This window comes from Ursus americanus, chromosome 19 (genome assembly GCF_024610735.1).
Source record: "Ursus americanus isolate L20-20 chromosome 19, mUrsAme1.1.p, whole genome shotgun sequence".
NCBI lineage: Eukaryota > Metazoa > Chordata > Mammalia > Carnivora > Ursidae > Ursus > Ursus americanus.
In genome coordinates this window covers 17,206,936-17,220,732 of record NC_142145.1, presented here as the reverse complement: position 1 = coordinate 17,220,732, position 13,797 = coordinate 17,206,936, and the positions used below count along the sequence as shown (strand labels likewise).

General features: G+C 42.6%; 1 protein-coding gene and 1 long non-coding RNA gene across 12 annotated transcripts in view; one reads left to right on the top strand and one right to left on the bottom strand.

The window, feature by feature from the left end:
- LOC123787420 (uncharacterized) overlaps positions 1-3,899 on the top strand; it is a 57,353-nt gene extending 53,454 nt beyond the window's left edge. For 3 of the 8 annotated variants that reach the window (XR_015727621.1, XR_015727616.1, XR_015727615.1), the window contains one exon: positions 1,230-3,899. This is a non-coding gene — a long non-coding RNA (uncharacterized LOC123787420). The remainder of the gene's footprint in view (positions 1-1,229) is intronic. The other 5 variants (XR_015727618.1, XR_015727619.1, XR_015727620.1 and 2 more) reach the window with 4 other exon arrangements.
- ATP8B1 (ATPase phospholipid transporting 8B1) overlaps positions 1-13,797 on the bottom strand; it is a 118,767-nt gene that overhangs the window by 12,073 nt on the left and 92,897 nt on the right. For all 4 annotated transcript variants that reach the window (XM_045790174.2, XM_087869780.1, XM_045790175.2 and 1 more), the window contains exons 16-21: positions 8,713-8,901; positions 7,490-7,602; positions 5,689-5,853; positions 4,832-4,943; positions 3,601-3,676; positions 353-485 (exon numbers count right to left, since the gene is read on the bottom strand). In XM_045790174.2, the coding sequence (XP_045646130.1) occupies positions 353-485; positions 3,601-3,676; positions 4,832-4,943; positions 5,689-5,853; positions 7,490-7,602; positions 8,713-8,901 (788 nt within the window). The remainder of the gene's footprint in view (positions 1-352; positions 486-3,600; positions 3,677-4,831; positions 4,944-5,688; positions 5,854-7,489; positions 7,603-8,712; positions 8,902-13,797) is intronic.

The following is a 13,797-nucleotide window of genomic DNA, read 5'->3' as shown; positions in this document are numbered from 1 at the left end:
ACCATTTTAGTTTTTACGTCAAGAGTATCATTCCCAAGACCTTAATCATGTGAAGGATGGTCCTTGGGTTCTGACTGTAAAACCTATTTACTTACTATAAAAGTCAGAAAATACAAAAATGTACAAAGAAGAAAATTAAAATCCGTTGATAAACCAGGGATAACCACCATTACCAGTCTGATATAATTGCTTTCATAGATCATATAATATTACATCTCAAACTTGGGGAATTGCCCGTTTATACGCTAAGAGATTTTTAGGTTGGCAGTTAATATGGGAAACCATCTAAAATCGGTCCACAATGAACTGCTTTAGTTTAAGCCAAAGGCACCGATACAGTAATGATACGCACCAACCAAGAACCAGTGATTATTAAGGCTCGGTTTTCACCAGGTGGAAAAAAAGGTTCATGCACTGGGGGTACAAATTTCGCATAGACTCCACCTCTGTTCCTCTGGTTTTCCATCCTTGTGTGAAGAAGAGCACTGGTGGAAAAGAAATTTAAATGTTTAAGAGTACAAGACTATAAACAGGCCCTTGACTGTGAGATACTTTTGATATATAATCTTTTTTTAATTGTGTTAAAAAAATAACATAAAATTTATCATCTTAATTATTTTTAAGTGTATAGTTCAGTAGTATTAAGTATATTCACATTGCCTTGTAACCAATCTCCAGAACTTTCAACTTTCAAAACTGAAACACTATACCAATTAAATAACTCCCCATTTCGCCTTGTCACTACTTTATTTTCTGTTTCTATGAATTTGACCACTCTAGATAACTCCTATAAATGGAATCACACAGATTTGTGGGGGTTTTTTTGCGATTGGCCTATTTCACCGTCCTCAATGTTCATTCCTATTGTAGCACACGTCAGAATTTCCTTCCTCTTTAATAATATTGCATTCTACGGCTATACTACATTTTGTTTATCCATTCATCCATCAATAGACATTTAGGTTGCTTCCACTTCTTGGTTATTATAAGTAGCACTGCTATGGACATGGGTATGAAAATCTCTAAGTTCTGGCTTTCACTTTTTTGAGATATATATCCACAAGTGGGATTGCTAGATCATAACGATAATTCTATTTTTAATTTTTTTGAGGAACCACCATACTGTTTTCCATAGTAGCTGCACCATTTTACTTCCTACCAGCAGTGCACAAGGGTTCCAATTTTCACATGCTTGCCCACACTTGTTTTGTTTTTTGTTTTATTTTTAGGTTTTGTTGTTGTTGTTTTGATAGGAGCCATCCTGAAAGGGCCTGAGGTAAGATCTTATTCTGGCTTTAATGTGCATTTCCCTAATGTTTAGTGATGTTGAGCATCATTTCATATGCTTGTTGGTCGTTGGTGTATCCTCTCTGGAGAAAAGTCTATTCAAGTCCTTTGCCCATTTTTAAATCCGACGACATAATATCATTAAGTCTTAATTCTTCCCCCATGGGGCGCCATGTCCTTGGTGCTTCGTTATTGGCCAGAGACAGCTAAGAGAAGACACAGCTGAAAATGTGCTCACGAGCCACAGAAGGAAGGCAATCTTTACTTGAACGTTAATACCTGGGGTGAACCCCCAGCATGTTATAAACAGTGGCCACTATTTGGCAAAAAGCAGCTTACTCCCACAAAAGTTATGTTTGCTTTTGAGAATTCCTCAGTGCTTTACATTAACAAATAATTGAGAAGATCACATATAACGCACTCATGTGATAGAAAAAGGAGTCATGGAATTTTGGAGTGAAAAGGTCCGTAAATAGCTCATCCGATCTCTTCATGTTACAAATAAGGAAATCAAGCCCCAGAGAGAGGATGTGATTGACCTGCACCAAGTTGATAGGAAAACTTGGGTCTCCTTACCCTCAGCCCAGAGCTTTACTCGTGACACACACACAGCCACTGTCCCCACCCCAGCACTACTGATGTCTTGGGCCAGGTACGTTGCTGTTCGTGGCTGACAGTTGTGCTGTAGGGTGCCGCGCGGCACCCCTGGCCTCTACCTACTAGAAGACGATAGTACCCGCCTCCCCAGTTATGACAACTAAAGATGTCTCCAGACATTGCCAAATGTTCCCTGGAAGGCAAAAGAACCTCCAGTTGAGAACCACTGCACTAGGGGAGTAGGAATCTGTTATTCTTTTTCTACATTAATTGCTCATTTTCATTTTGCAAATAAGGAATGATCAAGACAAATCACTAAAAGGCTGGAAGAGAAAAAACATGGTTACCCATTCAAACCATTCTATAGGAATCATCCTTTCAGGAATTACGTAGAAAGATAGATGGATTCAGCCCTCTGAAAAGGTAAACCTAGCTAAGAGCATGATCATAAAATTTGCTACGTGCATAAATTTTACTTTATGATTTATCTCAGGGCCCAATTTTCAGCACTTTGTTTATTTTTAAAGATTTATTTATTTGACAGAGCGAGAGAGGGAACACAAGCAGGGGGAACTGGAGAGGGAGAAGCAGGCTCCCCACTGAGCAGGGAACCTGGTGTGGGGCTCGATCCCAGGACACTGGGATCATGACCTGAGCTGAACGCAGATGCTTGAGCCACCCAGGCGCCCCCCAATTTTCAACACTTTAGAAAGAGAGACCAGAGCTCTAATAAGGCCCCCCATCTATAAGAAATAAAACCATCTGGTAATTAGCCAAATCATTCGAAACCAAGAAACTATTTAAGTAAACATATTAGCATTTGTCTATCGCTATTTTTTAAAAGTTAAAAGCACAGAGAGTCATGGTTTATGCAGTCAGAGGGAACTGATCTATTTAAATGTTAGAGCTACTGATTTTGTTTGTCTAATTTAGCCGAGTGCCTAATATACTGGAACAACTCACAGAAGCTCTATCACCATGATTAGAAAGAAGACTAACAACCACCATCGACTCCCTCATCATCTTACCACTTCTCAGCCTTTTGGCTCAGCTCAAGCGTAACTCCCTCATCATCTTACCGGACTAGGCAAGTGTGTATGTGCACAGCTTCGGGCCTTGTGACAGCCTGGGGGACGTGTCGTCAGGAAAAGACTTGAGGAATAAATAAAACTGTCAAGATCGCACAGCCCGGGAACTTGTGCAACACACTTCTAGCTTTTTAACAGGACAGGGCTCTCCCTTATACGTTCCCAGCTCTGCTGTGACTCTGGGCTCGCGGGGGTTTCAGGAGAAGCTACGCTTTGAAATATCCTGCCCCATCCAGACACGTCTAGAGGCTATCCAAGCACAATTGTGGGGCTCTCTCCTTCTAGGTTTCTTTCAAAATTATAATTCTTAGAAAAGGCAGCACATGGAGAGAATTCAGCTTAACTGGCCAGTGACGTCTTGATCTTTTTTTTTCTCGTCAGCAGGCAAGCACTGAGGACTCCCCAAGGAATGGAGAGAAATGGCCCGTGAAAGAGTGAATAAAGGCCTCAAGCTCCCCTAACACTAAGATCTGCTCAGAATAGGTCAAACCATGATAACCTGGAACTACCTGGGTTCTCTCGCTTCATGTAAATGTGAGGAAAACTGCCTGAGGGGACAGTCTAGCCAGTCTAGACAGTCCATTTCTCCACATCCATGTCTACTGCCTCCACTTCTGCCTTTACTTACTTGATATCTTCCCCATAGCAGATTTTGGTGTCTTCAGTCAGAAGTTCACATGCAAATCCGATATTTTCAGCAGTTTCTACAATAGAAAAAAATTCAGTGAGGGGATGTGTTGTGGTGAGCGCCGTGTATTGTGTAAGACTGATGAGTCACAGAGCCGTACCCCGGGAACAAATAACACATTATATGTTAATTATAATAAAAAAGACAAATTAAAAAAATCTATAAATAAATAAAATTAAGTGTTGTTCCCATTGATGAATGATTGACTTTAGCTAGTAATGAGCTTTTTTTTTTTTCAAGTCATGAAAATAGGTGGATTCAAGCCAATATGGTCTTCTTTCTGTAGCAATGTATAGAAATCACATGGGGGGGAAGTCCATTTTCTGTGCTAAAATAAGTGAAGTCAAAGTCTGGTTTGAGATGTTTTCACTTATAAAAAGTACTATATTATCAAACACGTGAACTGGTTATTTAATAAATCAGTGTTTGCTGAAATCCTAAGCACAGCTGCTTCCTGTGGTTTAATCATTCTGTTATGGAAAAAAAAAATGAGAACTATTTCCATAAACCTTCACATGGGGCCCCTACTGGAGATGTCTTTCCCCCTTTTTCCATTACCACCCATTGTTATTTGTTTAAGGTCAGGACTTCCCTTAGCTTATCGGAGTGTGTAAGCCATTAACCACGTCAGGGTAAGAGAAATTATCTGATTTTCCGCAGGAGGCTTGTGGAGTAAGGTAGCAATGCCAAACGACTCCTTGTTGAGCTCTACATTTAAAAATTAAGATCATCCCTCGGGTATAAAATTTTAATTATAGTTTTCAAGCAATAAAATGGGCCAGAAAACAAGTTGTTGATCAGCATTCTGTCTTGTTCCATTCTGTGCCCAACAAATAAAGTGCTGGGGAGGACAGAAGGGACAAAAGGGATGGTCCTTTCACGAGAGGAGCCCACATCTGGCTGGGGAGATAAGACTGATCACAGTCAGCATGGCACGACCAGGAGCTCAGTTATGATATAAACTCTGCTACTGGGAGTTTTCCGGAAGGATGCCGTCAGCAAGAACTGGAATAATGGAGAAGGTTTTCTTAAAAGAAAGCATCTCTGTCTCAAAGAAATGGACAGTCTTTGTGCAAGACGGAAAGTCTGAGAAAGTCATCTTGGGCAAGGGAAATAGGAGCTATGAATATTTAACAAATTAACAGATACGCTTCCCTGCAAATTGAATTACCCTTTTTGTCTCCAGTGAGCACCCAGATCTTAATGTCAGCCTTTGCGAGTTTTGAAATGGTTTCTGGGACTCCATCCTGGAGCTTGTCTTCAATTGCTGTTGCTCCCAATAGCTGGAATGTACATTAAAAAAAAAAAAAAAAAAGGAATTAGCAAGTAAGCTCAAAATGTTCTGTAATTGCAGTTTGCCAACCTGTAAACAGAAGGGCTAATTATACACCCCAGTTGGTGCTCCCCTGGGGCCGATGGCCAGCAATGACAGGGAAGGCTGCTGCATTTCACACTTACCAAAAACCAAAACATTCAAAAACTTTTTTCTTAAAGTAGTTTACCAAGAGAAAAATGTAAGTACAAAATTAAGGACATTAAAAAAATATACTTGCATTGTATACATACGGCTTTACACGGACACCAGCCACTTCCTTTCACTAAAGGTTGATACTAGCTATTTGTTGAACATATCCTTCTAATCTAAACTCAATAAGTATTAAATTTCAGAAATTTCACTTATAAATGGTATATTTTTCTTATTTCAAGGTTTTGCAAAATAAAAATCATTTCAGTGGTTCTCAAAATGTAACAAATATGTGCTGGTTATGTAAAAATCATAATGCATTTTAATGAGTGATATAAAAATAATAGAATCAGATTAGAATCTCCATGTTTTCTGTCTTTTGGTTTCCCATAATGGCAACTTCTATTTTACTTGAAAAGAAACTCAAATGACCTAGTTCCATTGTACCAATTTGAAATGCTAAAGTTAGAATTATCTTTCAAGCATGAGATTAAAAATATAACAAAACTTAATAAAACTTCCAATTCTGTTTAGAATATCAAGTTATGAAGGTTAAAACTCACAATTAAGTCTTTTTCAATCTCTTCATATACTTTATCCAGAGCTTCATCCCGGTTGCTGGAGACTACACTGGCAGCCATAAACTTTTTATTCCATTCTTCATATTCTTTTTCTTCAATTTCCTTGTAGCAAAGGCACAGAGTTCTAAGAGTCTCACTTGCAAAGACCTATTTAAAAGATAATCCATCCAACAAACAATAGTTAATTTTATGTAAATCAAGATCGAGTTTGAAATCTTTCTTTGAAGAAATACAGTAAGAATTTAAAAAGAGGTCATGAAAGATAATGAATTCTGAATAAATACATTCTGTAGACAAAATTAAACAAATACTTTGTTTTTCTAAGTATTCTCAGGATCCTATTTGTAGTTCCCAAAGTAGTTAAAGAGAAAAGTATACATTTCTTCTAAATCACATCACTAGAGTGAAGAAAACTTTTTCTCATAACGACTCAGAAAATAACAGACAAGGGAGCTGCCTTGGGGTGTAATGATGTCGTAAACACAGACCTGACAACTTTATAACTTGTTCCGACGAACTGTTACGAGCCCAATCAACTATGAACTCTCAATCAAGCATTATTTCCTCAAACCAATTCTGAAATACCTGAGCCACTGTTAAAGCTGAGATAAAACATTTAAATGAAAAAGAGTGTCTGGAAAATTTAATCATGGTGAACGCATTTAAACTATTTTAAATAGCTGAAGTATGAGCCAGTAAAAATGTTTTATTACTTCACAGCTGCACCTCTTCTAGCCAAGATGGCAGAACTAGGTCACCCAACTGAGTGTTCGCTTTCAAAGATTCTTTGGAAGGTTCTGCGTCTGTTTGATAAAATTGCTGTTGTTCATTTGCTCATGAGAAATTATCCACTGCAACTGCTTCAACAACATATCTAAACTTAAAATGTGACCCCAATAAGTAAACAACATATACAGGCTTCTTCCTGAGGGACCTTTGGCCCCAAAACTCAACTGGACCCTTAAAGGGAAGAAACTACCCTTTACTAAGCACTTACTAAATGCTGGGAATTGTGCAAGATGCTTTCCCTTGCAACAATCTTCCCTGGTAGGAATTATCCTCTTTCTCTTGCACATGGGCAATTAATGCTTCAGTGAGACATCAACCGTTTCCCCCAAGGGCACAAAACAAAAAGGCAGGACTGGGATACCAGGACCGATGGATATCCTCCATACTTCATTAACTGTCATTAATAGAACCAAAACGGTTCTATGAGGATTGGTAGGCAAGTCCAAGAGAGAAATTTCCAGAAGCATTCTGAATAACTGCAATTATCACTGGGCTTAGTTCATACTCCCCTCAGATAACAAATCTGAAGCAACAAAGACCAAACTGATTCACTGACAAAGGCATCAGAACTCACTTATCCACCCCATTGTTTTGTCACGCCCCATCATGCAGGAATGCTTTCTTTCCTTCGTTGTGCACTAGGAGATTGGTGGAATTCTTAGAGGCCACACAGATATTAAGACTACAGCTCGCTATGGTTATGGAGCTCGCTCAAGGTCACTGGAAGAGAGACCAGTCATTACCCTGGGCCAGTCCCGCAGATGCTGCCAACCTGGGTGCTGGAAAGGACACCATGGTCATGTCCTAGGAAGTCAGCAGCAGGAGCAGAACCAGAACCCGCCTGCTGAATTCCTGCATTCGTGCCCTTTCCACACAATTACACCAAGACAAGGGAAGGGCCAACAGTTAACACAGAACTTTCATTTGCACTTACAAGACAGTATCAGAAAGGAAGTTTGCAATCTGCTGCATGAAGGGTAAGAGTGGGACTTACATCCAGGGCATCCTGTGTCTCTTGTTTTGTTGGATTCATTTGATGTAACCGTTCATAAATCACCGTGTCGGCACCTTTACAATAAAGCCTGATATTGCCTTCTGGGGTTCTTACTAGAAGCAAGAGAAGGAAAAGCAAATAATAAAGGTAGATTTGATTTCTAAATAGAAAACCACATTTATAAAGTTCATTTGAAGTGTTAGTCTGCTAATAACTCACCATTAATTTACAATCATGAATGCACCTAGAAGAACTTCACTCTCAACAAACTCGGTAAGCCACTATCTACATCCGAGGTAATAGTGAAATAAATATGAAAAGATTCCTTTAGGCAGCTGAGTTTTTCATAATCTTACTTATTTTTGCAGCAAATATTGACTGATTTCCAGCTGTGTGCCATGCCGTGTTCTAGTTTCTTCCATGATGTCCTCTTTGTCTCTGCCGTAGGAATCTTTCTTACCTATAAACCCATTAACACTTACTGCCTTTAATACTCAGACCATAACATGACTCCTTGTGACCATTTTTGTTAGATTTTTGAATCTGTGAGGTAATAGTAACATGTGCCCTTATGGCTAACTGGATTTTGAGTCCTTTAAGGTAAATGCCAGGCATGAAAATGACGAAGGCTAAGTGGCCAATGCTAATAGTTGGTGGATGTGGAAGAGAATACAAGAGTTTTTTTAAACCATTCTTAAGGTCCTTCTGTAAGTCTGAAATTGTTGTAAATTATGAACTTAAAACTTTCAGTGTTGGGAAGCAGTCACCCTCTCCACTCGGTGGCCTGTTGTCATGTGCCTGGACTAGAGGTACACTTTTGCTTCCTAAGCACAGCCCTGCTTTTCTCTGAACCCTTCTCTTGCTGCTTCTCCCTTCCCTGCTGCCCAGCGTAGGGCAGAAGTGCTCGGAGGGCTCACAAAATAACAACATGTGTGTGGACCGACCACCCACCGTGTTCCCACCCCCCATTCACAGCTGGCGGCTCATATCATGGAAGAATGCCAACACGTACAAGAATCCCATATACTGCAGTTGTCCCTTTGAGTGACGCACACCAGGCAAATGAAGGGAAAAAAAAAAAAAAAGTTTCGATACGTCCGTGGCAATCTCCCAGGAGCCAAGTGGTTCATTCACTGCCTCTGTTATTCTGGTGTCATTACATTAAATGTGCAAAAGGCAGCATCGAAGTGAGTGGTACACAGACACACTTGACGGAGACCTACCAATGATAGACATCCGCTTCCGGTCACTGTTGAAGTCCAATATGGCAAGAACGTCGTAGGTCCTCTCAGTTCCCAGCTCACTGACGGTGATCGTGTTCTGGGTCCTGGCGAGGAAGGCGAAGCCAAAGTTCCTGGCCGCGCTCACTAGAGCGCCTTCGTCCGGAGAGGCCGCCTGGTAGTTGAGCTGACCTGACAGAAAAAACCAGAAAAGCTGTAAAACCAGAGGCAGAGCTCACCACCCAGAGCTCATTGCTGAGGTTCACGTGGGGGGTAAGGATGTATGGCAAAGCCCAAAACATCCCCAAGGAAACAAATCGTTCATTCTTAAGGAGTATACCAACATTAACGCTTCAGAATTTAAGGTTTTTATTTCTAAACAGTAACATAAACTAGAAAAAAAAACTGGCCAGGAATAGGGGATAAAATTCCCATAATCCTACCATCCGGAGGAAAAACACCACTGTTGACATTGGGTTATAATTCTTTCCAGTCTCTTTGAAAATGCCTATTTCGGTAAAAGTTTCTATCCTACTGAATATACATTTACATCCTGGTTATTTTAACCTTATATTTTGAGCATGTTAATAGAGCTTTAAAGATTCTTTCTAAACATTATTTTAACTGATGTAAACATGTCACCATTTTCCAATTACAGGCACTTTATTTCCAAATTTTTCTGCTCTCAAAAATAACAACGTAATAACCATTTTGTCTGTGTACATAGGTTTTGCTGACTATTTTCTAAAGATAGCTTCCCAGTACCAAAAATACTGAAGAATACTGATAATTTTTAAGTCTGTTGGCAAATATTACTCATGTATTTTCTAAAAGGGAAGATAAAGGGTATCTTCCCTCTGGAAGAACATACTTACGTCACCACAGCCATATTCCCATACTAAAAAAAAAAACCCTTAAAATTCATCAATCTGTTCCATCGCCTGATGTTTAAAGTTAATTAATGGAAAGTTGCCTTCTGTTCATAAGCACACTTCGACGACTGGAATAAATCTGAGCATGTTGAGCCAAAGAAGGCAGACACCCAAGTCTATGCTCTGTGATTGCATTTATACAGAACCACAAGACCGACAAAGCTAATCCGGGTTATGCCAAGTTAGGACCAGTCCCCTTGAAGGGGCACTGACTGGAAGGGAACACAGGGGACTTCCATGGGACTCACAACGTTCTGTTTTTTAAAATCTGGGTGTTAATGACAAGGGAGGTTTCAGTTTGTGAAAAGAACTCACTGAGCCATATGCTTGTCTCCATACACATGTTGTACTTAAGTAAAAAGTTGAAAAAGATTTTCTTTTTTTTTTTTTAAGATTTTATTTATTTGAGAGAGAAAGATTACAAGCAGGGGGAAAGGGTACCGGGAGAAGCAGACTCCTCACTGAGCAGGGAGCCCGATGCAGGACTTGATCCCAGGACCCCGGGATCATGACCTGAGCCGAAGACAGACGCTTAACCAGCGGAGCCACCCAGGTGCCCCATCCATTTTTCTTCTTCAGTTTTTCTACTTCGAAGCAGAAAGAAAAGTACTTCTGTGGTCAGGTGAATTTTCACAGACAAAGGCATTTCGTTTCTCACCGTGGTTTGAGCAGGATGCAGACCACGGATGGATGGGCAGCTTTTTACACCATCGGTCTACCTGGAAGGGGAGGGTGCTCCAGGGTGAATAAGCTACAGGGAGAGCTGCACCTCCACCCACCTGCCTCCTCCACCCACCTGCCTCCTCCACACACCTGCTCCGATGGCTCACTCTAAGTCCATATCAATCAATTCCCGGTAACTGAAGATGACACTTGAGGTTGTTTTCTGTTCACCCAGAGTCATACACCAGAAGTTAGAAATGTACACGCCAAATCCATCCATTCTAGAAACACACGCACACTCCAGAGGGCGAACTATTTGACCAGAGCTCACCAAGCAGCAGTGGGGACACCACCACCCCCCCTTGGGCGAGTGTAGCTGACACCATGTTATACCGCACCATGCTGATGGCGAGCTTATTTCCAACAGAAAAAAAGGAACGAAATGATAAAAGGTGGTCAAGTTCCCATGACTAGGACAATCCTATCTGGAACAAACTGATATTGTTATCATTAACCAAAACCACCCCCCCTCTTCCATTTGGTTCTCGTAACAGAGTCACAGAACTGCAGACGAATAGAGACAGGAAGGAACTCAGGGAGCTGGTCCAAACTCCAACTTGATGTTTGCAGGAAGAAACCGGGACAAAAAAATAATCCTCGGAAACCACTTCTGAAGTGAACTCTTTATTTACTGTACACTTGGAGGCAACCAGAGAGACTTCTTTTCTTTCAGAAACTAACTTGTGGGCCATGAAACCGACGCAGAGAAAAGAGATGCTCAAACCACAAGTCGCACCTGTGGCCATCCTCCCGCCGGAGCTTCGCTCCTCCAGCGCCTACCGGCCCCCCACCTGCCCGCACCAGCCCCGAAACAAGTGGCCTCTCCAACGACTCCCCTCAACAATCCCAGCCCCTGCAAATCATTTGCTGGATGTCTCCCCCATTTGTGACTTCCTCATCCTCCCCACAGACCCCACCCTAACCCAGACTCTCAGCCTCCGTGCGGCCTCTAGTGTCTCCCGGCTCCAACCCCCTAAAACGCAGCCTCTAACCACAGCTCATCTGACTTCAAGGCCTGGAGGTGAAGAAAAGGCCTCCAAGCCTTCCACACTCTGCTCTCACACAGCCTCTGCAGGAGGCAGCAATCAAAGGTGGCCCCAAGGTTCCGGCCCCCCTCTTCCTGTGTACATACACACCCCCCTCCCAGTTATTCAAATGCAATCTAGGTACTGCTGGGAAGGGATTCTGCAGGTGTAATTAAGGTCCAAACCAGTTGACCCCAAGATAGGGAGATTATCTGAGTGTTCCCAACCTAATTAGGTCAGTCCTTAAAAGGGGCAGGGTTTTTCCCGGAGAGAGAAATTGGAAGCATGTAAGGGGTTCCATGGAAGGGAGATTCTTGTTTGCTGGCTTTGAAGAAGGAAGGGGCCATGCGGACAGGAAGAAGGGGGGCCCGTAGGAGCAGGGAAAGAAGACCTCTGTCCTCCGACTACAGAGAAAAGAGTCCTGCACTCCCACATGAGCCTGGAGGACGACCCTGAACTCCAGAGGGGCACAAGGCCTGACCCCGATTTTAGGGAGATCTTGAGCAGAGATCCCTATCATGCCAGGCCCAGACTTCTGACCTAAGGAACTATGGGCTAATGAATGGGTGTTTCCAGCTACTGAGTTGCGGTCATTCATGACAGAACAATAGAAAACCAAAGCCACCTCTCCACACTCTGTCCCCATGTGCCTCCGCAGGGACTCCACACTCAGGCCACCCAGACTGCTGCGCTAGTCTGATGGATATGGCAGCATATACGAAAGGATTGCCTCCCCTCTCCTGTTGATGTGACGCGTAATAAAAGACTGACCAGTCTCCATTACTCTTACAAAAGAGAGAAAATGCAAGACCAAAAGCAAAGGCACCCCAGCATGGGGGGATGGCAAGGGGACCCAACTAGAAGGGGTTCTGACCTGCTGCATGGGTCAGATAGGTATCTTGGCCTTTCTGGGCCTGGATTATCCATCGAGGTTGGAGGAGGCTTCCCAAGGTCCTTCCAAGGGACCCTTTCAAGGTCCTTCATGTATCAAACCCAAAGCCAATTTCTCTTTTAACCTCCTGTGCCTAGAAACCCAGCTGCTCTTCATTCCCCGTGGCTACAGCAATTGCCTATCACAGACTGTGTGAAAGACGTTTCCTCGAGAAGTACAACTCTTTGCCTCAGTGGACGGTGGGACAAAGAGCTGCACGATGTTTGGCTAGAAGGGACCTTGAACTGCAGCCTTCTGCCTGCAACACCGAGGACCCAGGTCTGTACCGTGTGCTGTGGCAGGAACCCAAACGGGGCCGGCCCATCTCTAGCCGAATAGGGCTCTTCCCATAATATCCCAGGAAGGAGAAAAGAAAGTGCAGGCCATAAGATTGAAGTGCATTTGCCTAAGTCAGCTGGATAGTTCTCAAAATACTACCACATGCTATTTAAAAAAAAGGGGGGGGGCGGAGTAATTTTACTAATGAGTCAAGACCTAAGAGAACCAAGTTGTTTAGAAATATCGTAGTGGATCCTTGCTGTAGGAGTAAAACACGCTGGCTAGAAACAGACTTTGACCTCTCTGTTGGTTATTCATGACCTGGTGTCTCTTTCTGTCTTCCCCCACTTGGCCTGCTGATAGACTTCCGCGGATCTGTCCCACTTTGAATTCTGCCGTTATCTCGCTTTATTGCACCGTTACGGCCATCCTCGGAATGGGTGTCTTTGGAATCTGCTGAAACATAGCGCACAGAGCTTGTACACATTCCGTTTTTCTGCATATTCCTTCCCCAGAGAGTTCATACTTGCCACACGTGATGTCACAAGGTCAGAAAACAGAAAGGCCCTTTCCTGTGCTGCCCTGATTTGAGTGAAGGCTGGACAGGCGGACCGTGCTTCATTGCAGAAATGCCAGAAGGGTTCCTTTTGCTCTTTCTGTAATGCACAGGTGTATTTATATAACGTACTGGAATGCCCATATGTGAAAAACTGGATAGCTTTCACTGACACGGGACCAACTTGCTACAACCGAGCTGGAACAGCTGCATTTAAGAATCCTGCAAAGGCGGGGGGGGGGGGGGGGGGAGGGGTGCCTGGGTGGCTCAGTCCGTTCAGCATCTGCCTTAAGCTCAGGTTTTGATCCTGGGGTCCTGGCGTTGAGCCCCACATTGGCTCCCTGCCCAGGGGGGAGTCTGCTTCTCCCTCTGCCCCTCTCCCTGCTTGTGTGTGCTCGCTCTCTCTCTGCACTCTTTCTCTCAAATAGATAAATAAAATCTTTATTAAAAAAAAAAAAAAAAGAATTCTGCAAAGGAGCCTACAAGTCAGCTTTGCAGGCTCCCAAGCAAATACACATTAATTATGCTCCTTCCAATGAAAAAGGCACCTTAAGTGAGCTTGGACTCTGGTGGGTATTATTTCAAACCCCAAACACATCTGAATCTAGAAAATCAATTCTCTCTGAAATTATTTTGTAGTAA